At 43.5% G+C, this 24,130-nt stretch overlaps 2 protein-coding genes across 2 annotated transcripts in view; one reads left to right on the top strand and one right to left on the bottom strand.

Moving 5' to 3' along the window:
- Positions 1 to 249: 249 nt before the first annotated feature.
- Positions 250 to 11,304, top strand: ppp2r1bb (protein phosphatase 2, regulatory subunit A, beta b). The gene is made up of 15 exons (XM_040174188.2): positions 250 to 726; positions 1,355 to 1,445; positions 1,593 to 1,693; positions 1,800 to 2,032; positions 2,207 to 2,354; positions 2,475 to 2,630; positions 4,394 to 4,508; positions 4,620 to 4,690; positions 6,311 to 6,445; positions 7,823 to 7,996; positions 8,158 to 8,218; positions 8,950 to 9,104; positions 9,247 to 9,389; positions 9,503 to 9,594; positions 9,699 to 11,304. Exons 1-15 carry the CDS (start codon positions 649 to 651, stop codon positions 9,713 to 9,715), a joined length of 1,770 nt encoding a protein of 589 aa, XP_040030122.1. The 5' UTR covers positions 250 to 648; the 3' UTR covers positions 9,716 to 11,304.
- Positions 11,305 to 15,293: 3,989 nt separating this feature from the next.
- Positions 15,294 to 24,130, bottom strand: part of sik2b (salt-inducible kinase 2b) — a 37,950-nt gene continuing 29,113 nt past the window's right edge. The window contains exons 10-15 of the mRNA XM_040174127.2: positions 23,593 to 23,824; positions 23,213 to 23,506; positions 20,984 to 21,141; positions 20,069 to 20,215; positions 19,823 to 19,908; positions 15,294 to 19,059 (exon numbers count right to left, since the gene is read on the bottom strand). Of these exons, the coding sequence (XP_040030061.2) occupies positions 18,435 to 19,059; positions 19,823 to 19,908; positions 20,069 to 20,215; positions 20,984 to 21,141; positions 23,213 to 23,506; positions 23,593 to 23,824 (1,542 nt within the window). The 3' untranslated portion in view covers positions 15,294 to 18,434. The remainder of the gene's footprint in view (positions 19,060 to 19,822; positions 19,909 to 20,068; positions 20,216 to 20,983; positions 21,142 to 23,212; positions 23,507 to 23,592; positions 23,825 to 24,130) is intronic.

Below are 24,130 nucleotides of genomic sequence, written 5' to 3'. Positions count from 1 at the left end.
AGCAGAGGCGATTACATCAAATGGACTGTATACATTAAATATCGTATACACTTTAGAACAACTACGTTAAGGAATGTTGTATTGTTATTTTTGCAATTAATCAATTTTAAATATGCTTGACACTGGTAACAAATACACGTGCTGATGTTGTTATCAATGTTTAATCTAATTTTAACACCTGAGTTGGTCAATAAAGAAATTGATTATTTTGGGCCATTGACGTACACACAAGTCTAGTCAGATAGTAGACAAATGGACAGTTATAGTAGTCAAACAAAATTGTAGATACTAATAGGGAACTAATAGGGAGTTATATGTGTGTATGTGTAGGTTACATATCAGTCTATAAATATAAATAGGCAATGTGACTTTTACTACAATAACTTTTGTGATGCTTTATTTATTACACCTGTTGGGGGGTTCCACCATTGTTAAATATTAGCTTGTTAAGGGGGTTTTATTTTTCATTTTGGGGAATGTTTAATCGTTTGGCCTGAAGTTGTTGCTTTGCGGTTTTTCTTGATGGTTTCGTGAAGGCAGCACCAGCAGGAGAAGCGGAGGAGGCATGGCCCTGCAGCCGCTCTTCTCACCCAGAAACCCCGTAGTGCAACACAGCAGCGCCATTCGATAACTGCAACACTATCCAAAATGGCAGGAGCTGATGGAGACGACTCTCTCTACCCTATCGCCGTTCTCATTGATGAACTGCGAAATGAGGATGTCCAGGTACGTTAGCGACACCGGAATGGTCACTTATATTGTCTTGTAAAAACACTTAAATGTATAGCGTCATTTGAGTCGTGCCACTGATTACCAGCTAATGCTAGCTAACTAGCAACTACGCGAGCTAACGTTTCGGGCGGAGGCCTACCCGGTTATCGTTCAAAACGTTCTTGTTCATCTAGAGAAGCGTTTCGTTGTGTTTGGTGTAAATTACGTGTGTATACTAACATGTAACGACGTCAAATTGAAGTCAGTTGGTAGCCCAAGCTAACCCGGGTCAACGCCTCTATCAGAATGCTAACGTTAGCCAACATATTAGCAATCACAACAGCAGGGCGTTCCAGGCCGCAGTGCAGAATTTACTGTTATTGGCCTTTTCGTTCTCCTTACGTTAATGTAACATTAAAGCTTTCATTTCTATTCAGCTTTTTAGAAAAGACGTTGACTTTGGGAAATATTATACAGCTGGAACGCAGACCGTAGCCATTGTAACGTTTACCTCGAGTTTTCTTCTAGTAAATCGTTGTGTTAGTGAAACAATGTTGAAGCTTAACGCCAGTCGTTGACGCTGTTTAATGAATGAGCTTACACGTCATTGTAAACGCCTAATGCGTGCCCCTCCTGCATACAGTTACGACTGAACAGCATCAAGAAGCTGTCAACTATTGCCTTGGCACTTGGTGTCGAGAGGACTCGCACTGAACTCCTTCCATTCCTCACAGGTAATAAAAATGAATCATCTAACTCATACATTTTATGTTACGTGGGTAAAGTTCTGAACGTGTACTTTGAATATTGCCTAGCTGTTTTGTCAATCATTTGTATTATATTTTCACACATTTTTCAATGATGTTTCTTGTAATTCATAGACACCATCTATGATGAAGATGAGGTCCTCTTGGCCCTGGCTGAGCAGCTTGGCAATTTCACTATGTTGGTGGGAGGCCCAGAGTATGTCCACTGTCTCTTGGTAAGTCACTGGAGTCTGCTTTATACTTAATTGATGGACATTTTGGAAATCTAAATGTCTTGTATTTGCTCAAATGTGTCCAACCTTCTTCCTTCTTGTCACACAGCCACCTCTGGAGAGCCTTGCTACAGTTGAGGAGACCGTAGTCAGAGATAAAGCTGTGGAATCCCTGCGGAAGATTTCTCAGGAGCATTCTCCTGTTGACCTGGAGGTCCATTTTGAGCCTTTGGTCAAGCGACTGGCCAGCGGTGACTGGTTCACTTCTCGCACATCTGCCTGTGGTCTCTTTAGCGTCTGTTATCCTCGTGTCTCCAGCACTGTCAAGGCAGAGATCCGCCAGTAAGTGGCTTCATTAACAAAAATAAAAACTTTTTATAGTCCACCAAATGGTTGTGTGCATTATGTATGACATTATATTAAGCAAGTAATGTAATACCTACGGTGATTGTTTTAGGTTTCTCAGCAGGTCTCTATTTAGGCCTTTTCTGATAAAATATCTGGGCATTTCTCTAGGCATTTCCGCACCTTGTGCTCAGATGACACTCCTATGGTGCGTCGTGCTGCAGCATCCAAACTCGGGGAGTTTGCCAAAGTCCTTGAGCTGGATTATGTAAAAAGTGACATCATTTCCCTCTTCACCGCTTTAGCCTCTGATGAGCAGGTATGAGCAGTAGTATTCCTTCTTCTCAATTTAAACTTGTTAAATTCTTTATTCTGTATTCCCAACCTGTCTGTGAAACACAGGAGTGGCCAAATTGCTGACATTACCTTTCTCCACCAGGACTCAGTGCGGCTTCTTGCGGTTGAGGCTTGTGTCAGCATTGCCACTCTGCTGCCTCAGGAGGACCTTGAGTCCCTGGTGATGCCAACCCTCCGCCAGGCTGCAGAAGATAAATCCTGGAGGGTCCGCTACATGGTGGCTGACAAGTTCTCTGAAGTATGTAACAACTTCCTGTTAGCTGCATCTGGGTGATGGTCAAGTTTAACATTAAAAAGTGGCAAAAAATATATATTGAGAAACGCCTGATATTTAGAGTTGCCTTACAGTCGCCCAGTTTACAACATACATTTAACTGAAAAAAATATTAACATAGGGTAATGATTCATATTTTACAGTGCACACATTCTCCAAGTCAGCGACAGAATTATGTTAAGTGAGGGAAAAGGGCAAAATACATATACAAACATATTATTGAACAATTAACTCTATGGAATATGTGACAAATGTTTTCCCCGTAAGTTTGTAGACTATGATCATAGGTCAAGTTTCAGTTTATCCGTTAAGACAGCTGAAGGATTCTAGATCGGTGTGTATTTTCCATATTTGAAACTGGATGCTTGTTGCTCAGTATTTCCCTAGTTTGACTCTTGATGATGTTTGATTCAATGTTGAGCTGCAAAAAGTACCTTCAGAGGGCTGCTACTTCGTCATTGGCGAATGGTGAAATTGTGTGTCGTTTTGGTGCACTTGTTATTTTAGGTTTGATTTTTTTCTGCATGGATTACTTATTTTATTTTATAGCAAGACAGACAGGCATGCTAAAGCATGTCCCCGATCCCTCGTTAGTCACGGTTGTCTCAATTCCTGAAATTCACCACAATTAATTTATGGTGTGTTTTTTATATTTTGAAGAAGAAGACATCCTCCATTGACTCTCCCCTAAGCTACACACACACTTTTAATTATTCAATTAAGAGTTATTATTTTGTAGTAATAATAATAAAATAACACAAATACATTTTGTATTTGATCAACTTTAAGGAAAGCCACAAGAAGCATTTAAATGTTATCTTATTCTCCCCCAAAAGGATTTATGACTATATAGCTCAAAATAGAGATCAATACAAAGGTGATTAATACCTTGATGAATCTAATTACTAATTTCAGTAACTCTTAACCAAAAATGTTTTCTATTTATTTTCTTTAATATAAGTTTCTGAATGACAGTAAGCTTAATTTAGCTAACGTATGGGTATGCAAGTCTGGTCAGAACAGGTTGGTTTGTCTTTTTTATGTCTGATGTGTGTCAGGCAATCCGTACCAAAGTCACATCTGTGTTTTAAGGCTGAAAGGCAACATGCGCTAAATATGCAGGTATTCCCTACCAATTTCGTCTAAATGGTCAGTTGTAAAATGTACAAAACTTAAATTTAAAGTGGTTATCGTTTTACATTGTTAAGCCACGTAAAGACAATCAGACCAGAACATGCCCAGGTTGCACAACTGTAGGAAACTTACTAATTCACTGCCACGTGGCGAGCTGTCTGTTCGGAGTTACTCGCATCTCCACACAATGCTCGTCTTATAGACCAAAGTGAAGAAGAGCAAGGAAAAAAAATAAAGGGCCATTATTGTTAATCAGATTTCAATTCTAGGAACTATAATAGACAACAAAGGTCCTTACATATTGTAATCCAGCAGTGTCCTGAAGACTGTCCAGTGGCTCAACCAACGTTACGCTGCGTGGCAACGTACATTCTCTTTGTCATGCGGAACATTTGTGTAAATGTGACCATAAAAATGTGCCTTGGTCGGTCAGATTTCAGAGCTATATAGCTTTAATTACCCACCTTTTTTACTCTACTAAAATACTCTCCACTAAAATCCAGCAATGTTTAAAAAAAAGTATTACATTTTGTGTTATTTTACACACATGCTTATTTAGTTATTGAAACATATTGCCTTCTCTCCAAATGTAGCTCCAGAAAGCAGTCGGGCCAGAGATCACAAAGAACGATCTGGTCCCGGCCTTCCAGAACCTTTTGAAGGACTGTGAAGCGGAGGTCCGCGCTGCTGCAGCCAACAAAGTCAAAGGTAAGAACACGGACACAGTAATGAAAGCATTAATACTAGAGACTCTCTTAAATTAGTTGGTGTCTTGTCCAGTCTGTTGCATACTTCTTATTACCGTTGTCCTTTTGTTAGAGTTCTGCGAGAACCTGCCTGAGGAAAATCGTGAGCAAATCATCATGACTCACATTCTGCCCTGTGTCAAGGTAATAAATGTACTTTTCTGTTTGCCACTCAAGAACTTTTGTCTCATTGGCATAATGTTGGCCTGAACTCCTTTTGATAAAAATAAAATAAAAACGCAACATTTAATGAACCATTCAAGAAGATAGGAAACGCTCTGTGTGTGTGTGTGTGTGTTATATCTATCTAATTACTGTGCTCTGGAGTAAAGCTGGTTCAGCCAAATTGCTGCTCTGTAAAAATGTATTGCAGTTTGTTTTAAGTTTAATCCTCCAGCTGTGGTTTTAACAAGCTGTGCATTGCTTTTGACTTCATATCTTCATGATATCAGTAGTTATTGCGTATAATATTTAAACTAGCCGAAAACAAAATAACGGCAGTTCGTAAAGTAAAACAAAAGGCTTGATTAAAATTTAGCATGAAACTTACAAATTATTCAGATATTTCCACAGTGAAACAATGATTGATGAAGAAACAACTTTCTTTACTTCGATGTTGCTGATTGGAATAGCGTATACCACCTAAGCAAGTAGATAGCATTCACATACACACACTTAAAATCTGACTGTAGACCCCTAGAGACGGCATAAGGTTATAAAGCGAATGTGCCTTCAAACACTTCCACCCGCGCAGTAGAGGACGAAGAAGTCCTTGTTGGATTAGTGGACGTCCTGCTTACCTTGGGAGCTGCTAAGATTCCGCCCTCAACCAGGGGCTTTAATGTGGGATTGTTGTACAGGGTTGGACCACGAGTAAAGGCCGGTGCATGCGTTTGCGTCTGCCTCATTGCGTCGACGTACTCGTTTAAATTCATGGTTCTGCGTGTGTTGCAGAGCAATTTACCGCCAGAACAACAGGCGGAGTGACGTGTTTTTGTTGAAGACGACCTAGAGAGTCACGTCTATTTATTGGTTTGTTTATTTATGTATCATAGACTTTATTGCCCCGTGCATCGCCACTGCTGCTTTTCATCGCGGACACATTTGTCCCGTATTTTCCTCCACAACTTTGTGCACCTCTCAACCGGCGTTTGCGGCGATCTCCCTCCGTGAATCCAACCCGCTTCTACAACCCGCCAATGACGGCTTGTATAAGCGGTCATATTTGCGCATTTTTATCCGACAAAAGTTCTTAAATCTGATCCGTTATCTCGTAGATATTCTTCTTTTTAATAATGGCGGTGTCGGGCTATGAATGCGGAAATGTGAGACTCCGTAAAGGACGTAGTTAGCGGACCAAACGCAGGCTGGTGCGCTGCAGGAGGCTTGCGTCGACGCAAGCCTCGAAAAATGGCTCGACACACGCAAGGACGCAAGGAGGTGTGAAAAGCGACGCAAGGGACACGCAAGGGGGGCTTGCGTCTGCGTCGCTCTGAAAACGCAGAAGCATAAACTAGGCTTAAGACGTCGTCGGTATGCCAGTAGTTTGCAGATTTTGAACAGCAGGTGGCACTGTTGTATTTTTTTTAATCCATTTTTTTCATGTTAGGCCAGTTTTAGTGACCACAATTACACTAAAGTGGATTAGAGCCTCTCCCTCTATCGTGTTGTGAATATGAGCCATAGCAGCACTTCCGGTGTTTTAATTATGTACATACGCTGTTAACCATTTGTTTTTCTGATCTGTGTCCCGTCTCTCACCAGGAGCTCGTCTCAGACACCAATCAGCACGTGAAGTCGGCTCTCGCCTCCGTCATCATGGGCCTTTCTACCATCCTGGGAAAGGACAACACAATAGAGCACTTGCTGCCTCTCTTCTTGGCTCAGCTCAAGGACGAGGTAAAGGGAACGAAGACCCATCGTCGCCACACTCAATTTCTCTCTCCCGTTGTGCACATCTGGCTCACGGCAGAGCTTAGCTTGCTACTAGCCTGACTTTTCAAACTTTCAGTGTTTCCCCTTGATTTACAACTTCAGGGAGTCGGGTAGTAGTTGGGCAAACGGAAGCCACTTAGTTGCAGCTACCAGATGTAGGGGATTGGAGAGTGAGCCAGATGGCTTAAAATAAGAGGAGCCCGTCTAGAGGGAGGCATAAACACGCTGCAATTACATACGACATGGCACGGCGCATTTTGATTGAATGTATGTTAAGTGCCACGTCTCTGTATTTAGTGGTTTGTCGTGCTAGTTATGTAGCACATTTAAGTATAGTTTTGTCATTAAGTTGGAGATGTATCCTCTCGTCAGTCTGTCTGATTTGCCTTTTGTTATTTTAGTATTGGACACACCTTGTGAAACAATTTTTGTTTTCTTTTCTCCGAGCCGGTACAATTTGTTTTGAGAAACGGCGTAAAGCTTGAATGAGGACTGGACAAAGGCATTCGTCAGCTAACGTAACAGGTCCCTCAAGAACCCTAATGGATTCTTGTGCTATGAAACTAGGTTGCATATTCAGATTAGACCGGTTTGACAGGTTAGACTGTGTACCTGTGTTTTGTGAGGTTTGCGGCTGTCATTTTTGCCGTTGCTTTTCTCCGTAGTCCTATTTAAAGATGGCCCCGTTTCCTCGCAGCACAAACGAAAGCCTAACGCTGTCTAATTAGAGTTATGCACAAAACGACAGCTTTGACTAGCAAATTTGAACAACTCAAGGTGATGAGAACAGTTTAAAGGGAGCACCGTGGAGAATGTTGAGCAGATGTGCCATTTTATTTATAAACTGAATAATTTCTATGTTCCCACTTGGTTAACAGGCCTGAGTGAGATGGTTCAATCTCTGTGCCGTTAAGGGCTTCCATTTTGTTTTGGGATATGTGGAGGAAAGCTTTAGTTTATCTATTCCAGTTCATATCCTGTCTTAACCCTGTCTTAATCCTGTATTAACTATAGCTAATCATATTTAACTCTTCTATATCTAAACATGGGTTACCTTGTTAAGAACTACGTAGCCATCTATTTGGTTTACTGTGACTTAAGTATCTGTAGACAATAAATGTACCGTATGAGATAATAGAAACGTCTGTTAGCTCAAAATACTTTGATTTGTTATGAGATGAGGGCTCCTGATACTTCATAATCAAGTTAATAAGGCAGGTGCTACTGTGATCTTGGCTTAAATGAAAAAAAAATGATTTTACAGAAAGCAATACCTTGTTACTCTTTTAATATACATGCCCCCAAGATGCATAATGTGTCCTCTTCCCTTTTCTGTCCTAGTGCCCCGAGGTGCGCCTCAACATCATCTCCAACCTAGACTGTGTGAACGAGGTGATTGGCATCCGTCAGCTCTCCCAGTCTCTGCTGCCCGCCATCGTGGAGCTGGCGGAGGACGCAAAGTGGAGGGTTCGCCTCGCCATCATCGAGTACATGCCTCTGTTGGCAGGCCAGCTGGTGAGTCATCGGCTCCATCAACTCGTATGGCGCTTTGACAGTCTTCTAGTTTGCACCCAGCACAAAACCAGAAATCATGACAATTTGCTGCCACGTCGGGCCCATTGGACTGTAGACGTCCAGGAAAGCAAACCTGATTACAACATGTCTGTTTCTCTCAGGGAGTAGAGTTCTTTGACGAAAAGCTCAACACCCTCTGTATGGCCTGGCTCATAGACCACGGTAAGGAACTTCTGAGTATAAACCTACTGTTTTGTGGGGTGACACGGTGGTTGCTTAGATGGAGTCTGGCATACACATTATTTGTATTCAGATTTTTTTCCCACATATTATTATTATACATGTTATTTATGTTCTTACAACTGAAGAACCCCCCCCCCCCCCCGTAAACCTCTAAACTTCCTGGGGAAAGAACCCCTTTGCTTTGATATAAGAATGTTGATTTCTAACAGGACTTGGTATAAATCCCAACATTGCCACTCTTTTGGAAAAGTTTCTGCATCAGTTTGCTTGAGGTTCTTCTTTTAAACTATTGGCTATATTCAGATCAGTGTACCTGTTGACTTCACTTGCAGCAGATTTTGTTTCTGTACATTACTCGGGGTCTTGAATTGCGCACACACACACACACACACACACACACACACAGCATTCCAATGATGTAGCCCAGTTGGCCCTGTGTGTGTTTTGTTGGGCTGCCTGGGTTCAGACTTACATAATCCCCTTCAAAGAAAAACAGTACAAGAGAAATCTGCCCGGAATCTTTTACTCGCTGACTCAAAGGGATCTTTAAGTCATTTTAACATTTCACATACACACGTTGATTTCGGAACAGTTCACTATTATGTACATAATATATTTGTCTGTGTATTCAAAGATCTGTCTACATAAAGTCTGTGTAATTAAAGTATATCCAGGAAAGCCTTTGACAAAGTCTCTCTGTCGTGTTGTAGTGTACGCCATCCGTGAGGCGGCCACCTGTAACCTGATGAAGCTGGTGGAGAAGTTTGGAGCCGAGTGGGCGCAGAACACCATCGTGCCCAAAGTCCTGGGCATGGCCAACGACCCCAATTACCTCCACAGAATGACCACTCTGTTCTGCATCAACGTGAGTCTGCCTTTAACTGGCCACCATCTTTAAGTCCTTTGGACCATTTCATCAGTGTCTAAAACCCTTATTTTGTAGTTTTTAATAAAACTATTTGTAAACGGGGTTTCCTGCTGGTGACCGTCTGTATTGTGTGTCTCAGGCTCTGTCCGAGGCGTGTGGCCAGGACATCACCACCAAGCAGATGCTGCCAGTGGTCCTCAAGATGTCCAACGACCAGGTGGCTAACGTACGCTTCAACGTGGCCAAATCCCTACAGAAGATCGGCCCCGTGCTCGACAGCAAGTATGTTGTCTGTGTGCTTCTGCCATCTGATGGTTTCTCTCCACAGTGAAATGCATTCTGGTATTGTACTAAAATGTGTCTGTTTAGTCATTCTCCTCCTGTTCGTCCTGCAGTGCCCTTCAAACAGAGGTGAAGCCCGTGCTGGAGAAGCTCGCCACAGACACCGACATGGACGTCAAGTACTTTGCCCAGGAGGCTATCAGTGGTACGCGCTTCACTCTTGCGTCATTGCACATTTCAACGAAGTCTGACTTGCCGTTATAAACCTATTTGTAAGAAATGCTCTTTGTTGTTTCCTCTTAAACACAGTTCTGGCCCTCGCATAACCGACCCAACGCGGACAAAGCAGACAACCACCCAAGACGGCAACGCAAACACTTTCACAAGATATTTATTGATGTTCAGAAACAACTGGTAAATGTATAGAGAAAACTTAACAATAGTTTTTACCCATCTGTCTTTAGTTCTGTCCAGTAACCAAGTCCTCCCCCGGCACAGGCTTCTTTGTTAACCTTTGCTGTTAATTGGTAAAGTGTGATGAAATAGCATTAGGTGGTGCATGGTGACCGGATTGCTATCCAGAGCCCCTCATCTCATTCCTCCCCTTTATGTCCTCTACCACTGGGGGGGTGGGGGGCTTCCGCCCCAGTTATAGCAGCTCACCACATGTCTGTTTGCTAGCTAGCGCCCCGTACTGCTGCGATTTCTCTCGATGCTAGGTGCAAAATCTAAATAGCAGATGGTGGAGCGGGCGGTTTGTTTAGCCCAGAAAGTTGTCTTTTCTCTGAGATGCTGAAAGGTCTGAGCAGGTCTACTCTGCTTTTTCCTCTTCGGCCAGACCAAACCTGTTTCTTAAATGGTTCTCAGGATTGTCCTGTAGAGCGAAATAACGAGGCGTCCATTACTGCATGTAATCTGAGGAATGATTGCATGTGCTAATCGATCTCCCAACTCGCATCCTCCAGACTTTTTGGGAAGTCAAACCAAGGAATAAACTCTGCACACTGTAAAGAGCCCTTTCCACAGCAGCCACTTAGATGTGTCCTAGCAAGGTGAACACAGGTGTAATAGATTCTGGTCTCATTCTATTCCGTTTCAGTTATTCCAGGGTGACAGCCTCCCTAGACGGGGCACCTTAAAAGTAGCATAGCCTACAGTCACCTTAGAAATGACACCTGATTAGCCTGCAGCTGTGAAACGGGCCTATGGGGACCAGCCACGTCATCAAGTGTTGCTCGTTATTATGCCTCCAGATCCGCGTGCTAGGGTGGGAATTAGTTGTCAGTTTTGATTTTCTTCACTATGTCCTCTGCGTTGCTCTTAATCTTTGTGCCAATATGACTTTGATAAGCCGCTGGGGTTCCTGTAATACGCCGTGATAATTCGTATTCACCGCTCCTTTTCAGTGAAGAGACCATGTTCTTTTCGTTAAAGGGACGCATTGTTCCTCGGCCGTTAATGGGGCCGTAAAATTAAGTAGACCAGCTCTGAGGGCCGCGGACGTCTTCCTGTCCGACAGCTGTCAAGGGTCCCCTTAAATCCACCTCAGGCCTCCACTGGGAATGAGATTTGGGAGCAGAAGGTCGACGACTAAACGGCCACCTGAGGACTCTTCCAAATCTGTACACGATGGAGAACAAATGCATGCGTTAAAGAAAGTGGGATCGGGGTCTACATGTTTTACTTTGGGTTGCTTGTGGGCCGGTTGAATAAATGTATCTTCTGTGTTGATAAAATAAACTTGTCTTTCCCTGAACAACTCCTGCTGTTTGCCTCCCCTCCCCTTTTTGTTCTTGAATAAACCTCTTGATTATTTGTCATGCATCGCAAAGATTGTTTTTATTTTGAAATCTCTCGACAATTGGTATTCTGTACTACTGTATCTTTTAAAGATCTGAATAAAGTAACAAAGGAACCAGTTTCACTGTTTTCTTAAACCCTGTTAGTACATGGAGGGTTCTTGTTGCCAAACGCAGCAGATCATCAAAACAATTATGAATTTACTTCAGTAACTTTGAAAGGATTTTTTGGTTTTTCACTTTATTTACCAACAATTTAATCAATTTTAGCGCATCATGCAATGTGCTACACTATTACAATAGTTTAACTAATGGGAATGCTATACAATGTATAGTAAAAGAAAAATCAATCATTTACTTTGATAGACGATACCTTGACCTTTACATTATTTACTAGGGTTTCTTAAAATACATGTTTTTCAACGTACTATATATTCACTTTTTTATCTTCATTTTGATACACTAACCTTTTTGGACATACTAAAATGTTACTTTTTTCACTCACTCATTTTTAGGATGATTTTGACATTTATTTGCATTAGTACAAACTATTTTTCCAATAACTAAACTAGGACCTTATTAAGATACTATACAATTACCTTTCCTTCATTCTATACAATGACTTATGACTAAACTGATCGATCATGGCTTTACTGTTCAACTTTTTATGTTCTATTGCAACTGACTGCGTTTCTTTTAACTGTGTTTTTTCGAACTTCTATTAAGTGTTAATTGGTCTGCTTTGTAAAAATACCCCTTTTATCCGCTTATATCTCCTCAGCCTGTAAACTACTCAAGAAAATCTGGGATTAATTTCCCCGTCTTGGTGGTCTCGTGTTTGCTGCGCTCTAACCCGGTCGACGGCTGCTGCTGTGGGGATAAAAGCGCTGGTCCGTTGGGCCGGTTCGTCCACAGGGAACCACGCAGAGCGAGGCGGGATCCGCAGCTGTCACCTGCCCCGACCCCGACTACTGCTGGGGGAGGAACGCTGCAAAATATGGGCTAGGCCCGAGATAGAACATTTCTCTCTTTCAACCTCAATGTATGAAAAAACAAGTTCACGTCTTAGTTCTTAGAGACTCACAGCAAATATGAAATGGAGCCGTACAACACGCACAACACAGATGTTAATTACAAATCACATGGCAGAGATCAACTTAAATCTGCCTTCACCCCTCCTGTGAGCTATGTGCCCCCCCCACTTGCCCTTTTGACTATACAGTATATGCACCTCACAGGCAGAGCACATTTTATGCACGTGTACTGTAAAGCAGAGAATTAATGAGGCTACAAATAGGAAAAGGAGTTCTGAAACCTGAGACTGATAATCAAACAATACCCTTTTCAATACTACGCAAGTTATACTTTCATTACATGCCAAAGCTTCGAAGACAAATATTTTTACACCAAAAAAATCTTCATTAAAACACAATAACTTGAGGGTGAGGGCTAATCCGCCCCCCCTCCTAAATCCACTCGAGTTCACGAGGCCCTAAGGAACCAGCAGCGAGCCGTTTCCTTTTATTTAGATGCTGTTATTTGGGGGGATTTTCAGCAGCCAGAGCGCTGAGAGCACTGACGTCAATGCAGCTGCCTCCCAGGACTGTGTCATTTATAATGAAAGGAGTCGAGCAAAGCCCCCACGCAGCACGCACACACACACACACACACACATCTGCACAGGCAGACGCACCGAGCAGCATAGTGAGGTCAGACGCTCTCAAGGTGAAAAATGACAAATGCCGGTCATGGCCCGCACATCTTCCTTGAGTCACCTTGTAACTTGCTCTCTTTATTCTGTCATATTTTAATGATGCAGCAGAGAGTTAGAAAACATGCAAAAATCATCCATCAAATTGGAGCAACCATGATTGTTCAAGTGAGTGTCTCTTGGCTTTGCTGGCACATCAAGCCTCCGAGCCTGCGCGAGCATATTTTTTTCCAGGCACTACTGGGAAATCTGTGTTGGGATTTTGGACTCCCTCCATCTTCTGGCCAGCGCGTGTTTCGAGGAGTGTACACGGAGACACAAGACGGACGGATAAATGAGGGACAAATACCCTATGACGGGGAGCTGATTTCATATAAGAAAACGAGCTGCAAAGCTTTAGCATTTTAGCCTGTATGCTGCACGAGGCTTTGCAAAGTTGTTGTTTTTTGTATGGTGAATAACAAATAAAAGGCCCAGCTTTTGCTTTTGTCTCAACACTCATTTAAAAAAAATAAATAAAAAAAATCAATTTACTTATTTTGTCTGCAGCTCTAATCCTGAACAGTGATGTGATCTCCTGCTCTAAAAAAAACGCAGTAGGATGTTGTCATCCACCCTCCTCTTGTTGTCATGGCAACCATTGATGTCATCACAGCATACGTTTGCCTGATGAGTGAATAGGCCTCTCATATTGTGATATTTCACTGCTTTTTTTCTTGTATCGGCTGTCTCATCCTCCCCTAAGAGTCTGTGACAGTCAGCTGAAGGTCTCCACGGCAGACAATGACACTCAACATACTATAAATAACTACGTTTGACTGGAAAATGCTGTTGTCTCTTTTCAGGGAAATATGCTGCTCTGTGGCATTTTTCAAATACAGAGTGTGTCCACATTGTGGTTGATTGGATTTCCGTGTTCTTTCTGCGTGACCCTTTTCCTGCAGCGGGGACAAACCTCTGAAACGATACCGCAGGAGTTCCTTTATTCTCTCCTAGCACGTCTTGCTCTACAGTCTGCTGACTTTTCCTCAGATGTGAAGCTGCGGTCAACCAATCACAGCGTGGCAAGGGACAGGCCCCCTTTTTAATAAAAAACACGTTTCAGTTTCATGTAGCCAAATAGATAAATAGACAGGCGATTGCCGTAGAAATGAACTAAATGATGATGTCAGGTCGGTGATCTAAGACGCCGGTCAGAGCCACTTATCAGTTGGGATGAATAATTCAGTCCTTCATTCCGTAAACATGAAGAGTTCTTCCAAAGTGCAGCTGCAGATCCCATCTGGTTGCACAGCGGAAAGTATTGCTTTCTGATTGACGTGTGCATGCAACACTTTTTATACTTAATCACAGAAAAGGGGCATTGCATTTAAAAAACAGGGTTTTGTTATTTGGGTGTAAACTGTACATTTTTACTGACATATGATTTATAACAGCATCCAATACTAAAATTATCATGGACGTGTGTGTGTGTGTGACACCAGGCAGCTTGGGGAGTTCACCTTTAATTGATTGACGTGATGCACTTGCAGTCTAGACGGGGGATTAGCCAATTGTATTCATTCAATCACACACACAATACAGCAGAGCGCTGTGAGAACACACCTGTGGGGAGTTCATCTTTTGAGTCATTTTTAATGACTTTGTATGTTATACTATAAATACAATTTGACTGATTGGTTTTACAGCAAACTATTCTATTAAATGTCTCATTATTTTCTTCTTGCATACATGGCATTTTTATGTTTTCTTTTGGCAAAGCATACAATGGCAGTTTTATTGTACAGTACACTATTTCATTTTTAAATTTCTTCCACAGTACAATAAAGAAGGCATGCTCTTCCATACGGTATTATAACATTTGATATGTAAACTCAATTATACAGTTATTGATTTCATACATTAGTATGACCATTCTCATATACTATGAGCCTGTATCGACCCTTCTCTGTCCATATTGTACTACGAAATCCATTCATTTATTAACCCTGTCAACAAAATTAGTCAGTAATCAAAGTCTAGCTTTAGAAAAATAGAAATATTGAGGTTGAGAATTCAACGGAAGCAGACCTGGAGCTCGATGGAGCGCCTTGGGAGCTTTGAGTTCTGGTATGACTCAACAGTTTATATGAAGCACTTGGTGAAGATTCATTTTTCCAGGTCATTAACCCCCCCGCCTGCACCCAGCCGCCTCGGGCCGCTGTGAGGCGGCTGCAGCTTGTAGTTACAGCGCCATCGGATTACGTGAGGAAGACGGTCAGCGAGCGCGGCAGAAAATACTCCTTAACCGTGTTTCTATAATCAGGACGAACACAAGAGGCGACATGTGAAAGTACCGTGAAAACACGCTGACAACTTATGTGACACACGAAAGAAAACAACCACCCAAAAGTATTATGTTCAATAAACCTTTTTTAATCTCAACAGCAAGTTAGCTTATGTGTGGTCAACATCAATGAAGGTAAATATAAAAGTGGATTTCTATTGATGGATCGATGTTTTGTTTTATCAGCAGGAGGTGAAATGATCATACTTGGAAACACGTCCACTAGAATCTTCATGACTTTAGTCTTCAACTAGAGAAATATTGCTATAATACTTTTAAATGGCATACACTGATTGACCAAGAAGAAGAAAAAAAAGCACTGTAGAGAAGCTGACAAAGAAGCTCCAAAACTCCACACGGTGGGTCGTACAGGGAAACTTCTGAGGGACTTTGGTTTTGTACCTTTGTGAAACCCGGCTCTACTTATTCAAAACAAAGACAAATAAGAAAAAAAGGGCTTCAACAGAACTAATAGTGCCATTGAAAATCTTAATTTAGATGGAAAATACGGAAAAGTAAAAAGGCACACTGAACAATTTTTCACGTTGCACACAAAGTTCACCTCGGTGCACCGAAGATTCACTACGCCACGAATTTGTACAAAGAACGGCTGTCGCGAACTGACAAGTTTTCCTCCACCTTGAATCACAACCAGATAAAGTATTATTGTGTCTGGTCTTTCTTTGAAAGAAATTGGTTTCGTGTCATTATTGGTCGAGCGAGGAGAAGAAGAGAGTTTCCCGCAGACTTCGGTTTCCTTCTTCCTGCCCGGAAATGACGGCGTGAAACTCCTCTTCCTCCTCCTCCTCCTCCTCTTCCTCGTTGTCAAAGTGCTCCACTAAACAACCTCCGCCGACCAAACTGTAGCTGTTCCAGCCATCGACAAAAACAAAAGCAAATAATCATTCAAATATTCACTTAAAGGCTGAATCCACCCTGTGACTCCGTCACGTATGACGCTCCTTCAGCTCCTTCTCTTTCTGAAAGGACATTTTCAACACCACCCACAAACTGGGCCAGAGCTGGTTGCTTTCAATAAACTGTGGCTGTATGACTAAAGCGATTAATCATTTGAAGCTTTGGTCTGTTATTATTATTAGTACGTCCTTGTGACTGATCACAGTTAAAAGTGGAGCTGACTGAGCATTTGAATCACGGGGGTTTGTCGATCGATGAGTCACCGTGACGTCATAATGGTTATTAACCCTAAAAATCAGAAATAGATTCAAAACATTGCCAACGGTGTTGATCTGCTGGAGAGCTGACGCAGGAAGACTTGAACTCTTCAGCAGTGAATCAGATGTTTATTTATTTGAAAAGCCTAAAGAAGCCTCAGTGCAATTGTGTCTCAGGGTGGATTTTTGCTTTCAGTCACACGACTAAACAACCAACGTCGGTTGGCCGATGGTCCCCGTCCGTCGAGCTCCTCGTACAGCACTCTGACGTCCTGTTCCGATGAAGATGCACCCGCGCGCTTCAAGTGGATTAAACAGTCCAAGTGCCGTTTCAAAAAGAGAAAAGAGACCGCTCGTCTTTTTCACCAGTCTGTCAAAGCGCGGCGGTGAGCGTGTTGTCAAAATCCAGTGTCACGTGACTCACATTCTGTTGTTCTTTGCCTCGCGGCCACCGATGTCCGTGTGAAGAACAAAAGCAAAACATTCCTTCATGAAGTGAAATGCCGGAATCGTTGCAGGGGGGAATCCCACTCTCATAAACATGATCCATCTAGAACACACAGTCATGACTGGAGCCCTGAGGATGTAAACCAGGATCATTCTAAAAAGCTATCGCTGTGCATTTAGAGGGGAAAGCACAGCTTGTTTTATTTTGAACTGAGATGACAAAACAGTGTTTGTCTTTTTCCGACAAACGATTTCACGAATGCAGAAGAGTTGCAGTTTGGATTGTGCAAACATTCTCTCTCTCTCTCTCTCTCTCTCTCTCTCCCTCTCTCCCTCTCTCCCTCTCTCCCTCTCTCCTGGCCTAACCCTGAATTTCTAGGGCGAGTGAGGCGGAGATTATGATCTGGTTACATAATCAGCTCAAGTGATGTCACTGCTGACGACTCGGGTCCCCGGGAACCAATCAGAATGGGGATGTACAGGTGAGGCTTCCATCCATAAACCCCCAACATTAAGGATTAATATTGCTTCAGTATTTCCACGAAAATAGAACAATATGTACAGTCTAAAACAGCACAACTTCCTAACCAAACACACGTTAATTACATCAGCCCTCGTTTATCAGGCAAACGCACAATTCAACTGTTAAATCGTCGTGAGGCCTCTCGCCACCTAGCAAGCGCGTGTGGACGGAAAAGAGCGGTTCAGTAGTGTGAGAGAAAAAAAAATAATCAGGATCAGTAGTTACAATAAAATAATAAAAATAAAAGCCTATTGTTTTTGTCCCATGGCCGACACAAAAGCCTGCAGATATGCAAGTGTTTATATATTATTTTCATTCATCAATTAACTTGACTTGGGTAGCGTTTAGCAAAAAAAGCACAGGCTCAACGACATGGCGCTTCAATCTGCATTGTGAAACAAAATTTACCTGTTGTACTGTATATGTTAGTGTTGAAATGTCGAAAATATTGCCATCACTTTAAACTATATATAACCACATAACATTTCTGTAAAATCGGCCAAAAACACCTTTAACACTTGAATTGGCGATGATGGTACCGTGATGAATCAGGGCGATTTTTCTGTTGTTTTATCTACTGAAATTTAGTTTTTTGAGAACAAGTCTATTAATGTAGATGGTGTCCTATTTTAAATACAAAAAAAACACCGACAGCCATTGTCCTCACGGCTGTTTGACAGTCAGTCCTAAATGAGTCCACTTCTGAACCCCTGCTTGGTGCGGGGCAGCACCTCGCCGAGCTGCACGGCCCGCCCTCGCCGCTGGGACAAAGTTAGTACGGCGGAGCTCGCCTTGTGCATCGGACCGCTTCCTGCCTCACAGAGCCGACGAGAACAAGTGCAGAGGAGATGAGGCGGAAAAGGAAGAGGACTAAGGGAGGATCGTGCTAGAAAGGTCGTCTGAGATTCTTCACAGCTAAGAAATGAAGTTTGTTTTAGTCACACAGAAATGAACACCTTTCCCTCCCCGTTGCTACGCTTGTGGCCTCGGCTCACATCCGCTCTTAGTGCCGTGTGGCTTCTCATTGCTTAATACAGCTTTCTGTCACGCCCCTTCGGCTGGCTTCAGTTGACCAGTACGAAGCCGTGCTGGGAGTCCACGGTCTCCATCATCTCGCTGTCCAGGAGAGAGCCCTGCAGCTCGGGCAGGCCCAGGCTGTCCGACTGGCCCGGGCACGCCAGCATCCTGGCCACGGCTTCTCCCGGCGCGGGCGGGCGCAACAAGGCCGGGTCCAGTTGGAACTCGTACCGCTCCTGGTGAACACCCTCGCCGAAGGGCCCCATGGCGTGCTGCTCACAGCCCACGGGGAAGCTGAAGCCCAGGCTGCCGGCAGAGGCTCCGTGGGGCAGAGGGTGGGGGAGCTGGTGGTGGAGGTGAGATCCAGGAGGCGGGTGTTGGGCGTAGTGGTGGTGACCCGTGTAGGGATCATAAACGAGGCCCTCGTCCGGTTCCATCAAGGGGCTCAGGCTATGGGGGTGGCTGAAGGGAGGCGAGGCCTGAGGGCCGCCTTGCTGCTGGGGCTGGTGGGCCGCTGACATGGGGGGGCCGTGAGGGGAACCCTGAGATGCCGCCGGGTCCAGAGCAGCGCCTCCTGTGGTGTAGGATCCCTCAGCTATTTGCATCTGGTTGAAGTACACCTGCAGCCCCATGCCTTGAGACTGCTGCAGGTACATCCGCTTCTGGTTCAGTCTGTGATCAAGACAACACTTGGAATCAACACAAGGAAGACAAACAAAAAGCTTGCAAAAAAGATTTAAGGAGGATTTTTGTTCCTGTATCATTGTTGTCAGTTTGCCTGTTTTGCACATTGACGGCTCTGCCAGCATTAAGCTTCCTACACAGCTACATCCGAGAATAACAGCAACACAAATATGGTGTAAAGCTGGATGAGATAGACACAGCTGCACAGACACAAAAACTATTGAACTGATATAGTTTCTTTGATGAATGAGTAGAGCTTTGACAGCCGATACCAACCGCTAGCCAAGGGGCAAGAACTGTGAAAACTAGCTAACGTGGAAGTGCCACAAACGGCGGTTCTTCAAATGTTGACTTGAGTCCGGCCCCAGAGGAGAGTCAATCTTTTTGACCCGTTTGTCCAAATATACAGCAGAAAAAAACAAACATATTTACTTGTACAAAAAAGGTTTTGGTCTATTGTCTAATGTCTAATGTCCCTGTTCACGTTAACTGTACAGGGGATGAATGTTTTAAATAACTTTTCTTCTTTAAGATGAGTAGCTAAGTGTAGCTCTGGCACAGACTGTAGTTTCATTCTAGGGTGTTTAAAGTTCAGTCCGGTCAGTAGATTGAAATCTATAACTAACTTACTCTTTTTATTTGCATTAAGCCAATTTCGTTTTGCTCTGAATACAATCTTTCAGCAGCTAAATGAACACAGGAGAAAGGACTAAAGGAAATGTGTGGCGCAGACGTGTACAGTGTTATTTACCTCTGTTCCTGCAGCTGTTGCTCTAAACTTCGAGTGTCCTTACAGAAAAGTTGGCAGCTAGCCGGACTGTTTGCTAAGACGTTGGCCTTTGGGGCGAAAGAGAGATTGGGACTGATGACTGTGTTCAGGATAATTACCGTCGTGACAATGACTACAAACCGTTTCATTATTGGTGCAGCGCAGCAGATCCCACTGCAATTTAATTCCATAATGATATCACGGAGTGAAGTCGGTGTGGGAGTGTACCTGTAGTCGATGAGTGAGGTACTGTGTCTCTAAACTCTGTCTGCGGGACAGCAGAGGCGGGTGCGGCCCACCTTGGTACAAAGCTAGGCCCTCCTGCTGCTGCTGCTGCTGCTGCTGCTGCTGCTGCTGCTGCTTGGACGCCTCGCCCTTCAATCACAAACATAAAGCATTAGAGCAAGTGTTGTTAATGCTCATGTACACACATGCATGTGGACCCACTTATCCCGGATCCCCTCTCCGGTGGGCTAATAAAGTTGTGTCAGGGTCTGGGTGCTTCAGCATGGGGGTCTAACTGGATTATCAATGATGCCTCCTGCCCAAATGCCTGGGTGGTCACAGCCAGATGCCTTTCTCTAAATGGCATTTACCACAGGGATTACACAGTAGTTAAATGAAATGAAAGCAAATTAAAAGGATGATGGGCCAGATCATCATAACCAGAAGAGCTGCATTATTGCATTATGATGGATGGACAAAGGGGAAACCAATAGAGACGGTGTGCTTCAACCATTGGTTTAGTGTTTTTTTACAGGAAAGCCTAGAAATATTTCATCAAAAGGTTCCCCTCACAGTGTGCCTTTGTGCATCATGTTGTCTATATTTGTGCCTGTCTTTGTGTGTGATTTCTGCCTGGGCCTATTGAGTGGCAGTCACTACTATGGGTCAGTCTGACCGACTTCAACAATGGCTGCATTCACTTTGTCCGAGGCTCTGGGCTGCACGGGGACGGGAGACGGTAAACAAGCCACAGTTGGCTGCCTCTCTCTGGGTTATACAACAACCTGGGTGCGATTTTATTTTTCATCTTCTGGGCCACACGGTGTGACGATGCGGACTGATAACAGGCTTGGGAAGAGAAGGATTTTGAACGAAGGAAAGGTTTGTGCTTTTGTGTGGTAATGCAGGAAGACTGACCTCCAGGAGGTTGTGCAAGTGTTGCTGTGGTCCCAGGGGGCCCATGGAGGCCCCTTCCCCAGATCCCATCTGCTCCACCAGCATCTGGACTTTGTTTAGCTCCAGGATGCCTTTGGTCCTCGCCAAGTTCTGGAGGTGCTGCCTAAAGGCAACTAGACCTACGAGCATAAGCAAATCCCCACAACACATTCAGTTTGGATTATTTTAGCTGATCAATAAAAATCGCCTCTCACTTCGTAATAGGATATACTCCGCTCTATCCTCTCAGGGGGTCAGACTTAATCCTCACGGACGTCAGCAGACTGTCGGAGCGGTTAGCACTACTGAGATGTACGTCATGGGCAACTGTGGATGCGTTTCTTTGTGTTTCTGTGCGCACATGTGACAGGTCTTGGTGTGCGTGCAACAGCAAATAGCTCTGAAAAGACCCATCCAGTGCCGATAGGACCTGACTCACCGTGACGGAGAGAGTTATTTAAAACCAGTCAGCAGTCTGACGCAAAAAGAATCCACTGCATCAACACTCTCAACAGAGGATTACGACAAATAAATAAATAACAACAAATACCAAATGGAAGTGCACAGTGCAGGTTGTCAATGTAGTGCAGGGAAGGAAACAGCTTTAGTCTCTAGTTTTAGGAAAAAAAGGGTAGATTGAAGTTGTTTATCATTCACTCTTATATTTTGGTTCCTCTTTCACTCCCATGTGAAATAAAGACAAATCCTGTCGGCCACAGACTGGAGACACAGATATATGGAAAAAGAGGTGTATATAAATAAACAAATATATATATATATATATATATATATATATATATATGAGAAAGAGGGAGCGAGAGAGCACAAGCTCTGTGGGCTGAAACCTTCAAATATAGCTGTCTGTGATTCATAACGTGAATCATCACCGACTTAGTCGAGAGACTGGAGAGGAAAAGAGAAGGAAGGACATACATACACACTATATTTTTTTTGACAGTGCAACAGTTGGAAGGAACGGCATGATTCCCATGATATATACACCCACACACAGTATGTGTGTGTACAAAGGTATGAAGGAGCAACAGGGGTGTTGCAGCTCTGTAATAACTGGTGCACTGAGGATCCAGGTGCCTCAGACATGTGCGCATTGACTCTTTATAAATCAAACTCTTAGTGGCTGGTCTTCAACGTGTTGGATGGGTCACATATTTAACACTAAGTGTACATACAGCTGATTGGTCATTTCAATGTTTTTCTCTCAACCAGTCTTACTTCCACTTTAGACAGAGATGTATTTATGTGTCACAGAATATTTTTTTGCAAAAGTGGAAAAGCACAAGAGGACATTTGCGTCTGCTGTGAAGCCAAATCCAGGTCAAAAGTTTTGTTCATTTGAAGTTTTTTTGTCGAACATTCAAAATAAAAAAAAAAGTGGACGAAAAATATTTTCGGGATGAATATAGTTTTGACTCAGCAATATATTTTTTAGAATAAAATATTTTTTTCAATCTTCATTTATATATATAGTTGATATTCACTGTATTATATTTTTCGGTTGCAGATTTTATATTTTCAGATTCAAAAGGTTTCACTTTTTAGACCTTTTTTTTGCGTTCGGATGATTACACGCTGCTCCCAGTTGATGCCCCGCCCCCTACGCCACATCGGGGTCAAAAGTCTGAATGTGAAAGAGAAAATATGTTTTCAAACTTTTGACCTGTATTTGGCTCCATAGTCTGCCTCCGTAAAAATGACAACGTACCCCAATCCCACCGATATCTTCTGATACCCAACATCAGAACCCATGCATGTACTCCATTCTATCTAGTGTATGAATCCTAGATTATCCCATAGGACCCCGAACCATTTACAATGATCAATTAAAAAGCACTAAATCAAACCAGCAACAGAAAAACGCTGATAATAAATTATTAGGAACAAATCCATTGACATAAATCAAAAGATATACCTGTGAGTCTGCAGGGATCTCAGTTGGTATGATGAGGGTTAAATAAATTAGTTCCTCTATATTATATAAGTGTAATAAGCATGTTTTTTTCCAACCCTGTTAGGCAGTTATAAAATCAATCGCGTATGTTCAGTGATGCATCAAGCTAGAGGCGGGATGACAACAGCATGAAGCAGAGAAGGTTCAGGAGGTCAAGTGGGGGATTTAAAAAAAGCATCCAAAGCGACAAATTCATGGAAAAATAATAAGATAATAGACGAATGAACCATAGTGGTTCTGACCTTGGGTGAGAGAGGTGTCGGAGGCACGGCGTCCCTCTCTGAAGCTGACGGGGGAGCGGTTGTGCGTCTCCCTGTGATGAGATGTCAGGACGGCCATTGCAGGGTTGGCGGGGCGAGCGCTCAGGAAAGGCGCAGGGGCAATGCCGGCGGCCGTGCTGTTGGCCGCCACCACTTCCCCAAGGGACGGGGGGTCGTCCAACAGGCCGAGGTCACTTTGCATGGAGCCCATGTCGTAGCCCATGTCCGAGTCCATGCTGCCCATGGAGGGGTTGTGGCCTATGGCGAACAATTTACCTGGAGAGGACAAAAATTGTTTTCATCAAACCGCTTCATTTTAGCATTAGCTGTAACCGTGTGTATTTGATCAGGTGGAGTCACACCTTGGTTTGAAGGCCCTGGCTGATTGGACACCTCAGAGAGGGTGTGTCGCCGCTGGCCAAACCGCGCCGTTTGATGGGCTGAGAGCAAGTGGGGCGACTCATCCTCTGTGTCGGGCTCCTCGGTCTCGATGCCCTCATCTATCGACGTCTCCATCATGTTGCTAGGCGACGAGGTGGAGGACTTGCGGAGGGCAGTGGGGGGAGGCAGTGGGTCCAGCAGACAGCCGTTGACCTGGACGAAGGGGCAGCGATAAAAAAGGCTAGAAAGAGAGATTTATGACTATATATTCAAAATTGACTGAAGAAAATGGCGACAAAACACCGTTCGAGCATCTTACAATGCATGTGCACAAAATGCGACGACCATATAGTGCACATGGACGCCATTGATTTTTCTACTTCCTCTGTTTTCCCTCAACTCACAGTTGGTCTCATGGTGGGAGTGTCATTGTGTTACGGTTACAGCGTGCAGGCCTGTGAGTGTTAGTGTGGAGGGCGGCGATGAAGGAATGCAGGGCCAGGAAGTGAGCTTTGACTA

The sequence above is a fragment of the Gasterosteus aculeatus genome, chromosome 1, assembly GCF_964276395.1.
Source record: "Gasterosteus aculeatus chromosome 1, fGasAcu3.hap1.1, whole genome shotgun sequence".
In the NCBI taxonomy this organism is placed as follows: domain Eukaryota; kingdom Metazoa; phylum Chordata; class Actinopteri; order Perciformes; family Gasterosteidae; genus Gasterosteus; species Gasterosteus aculeatus.
This window is presented reverse-complemented; position numbering and strand designations above follow the sequence as displayed.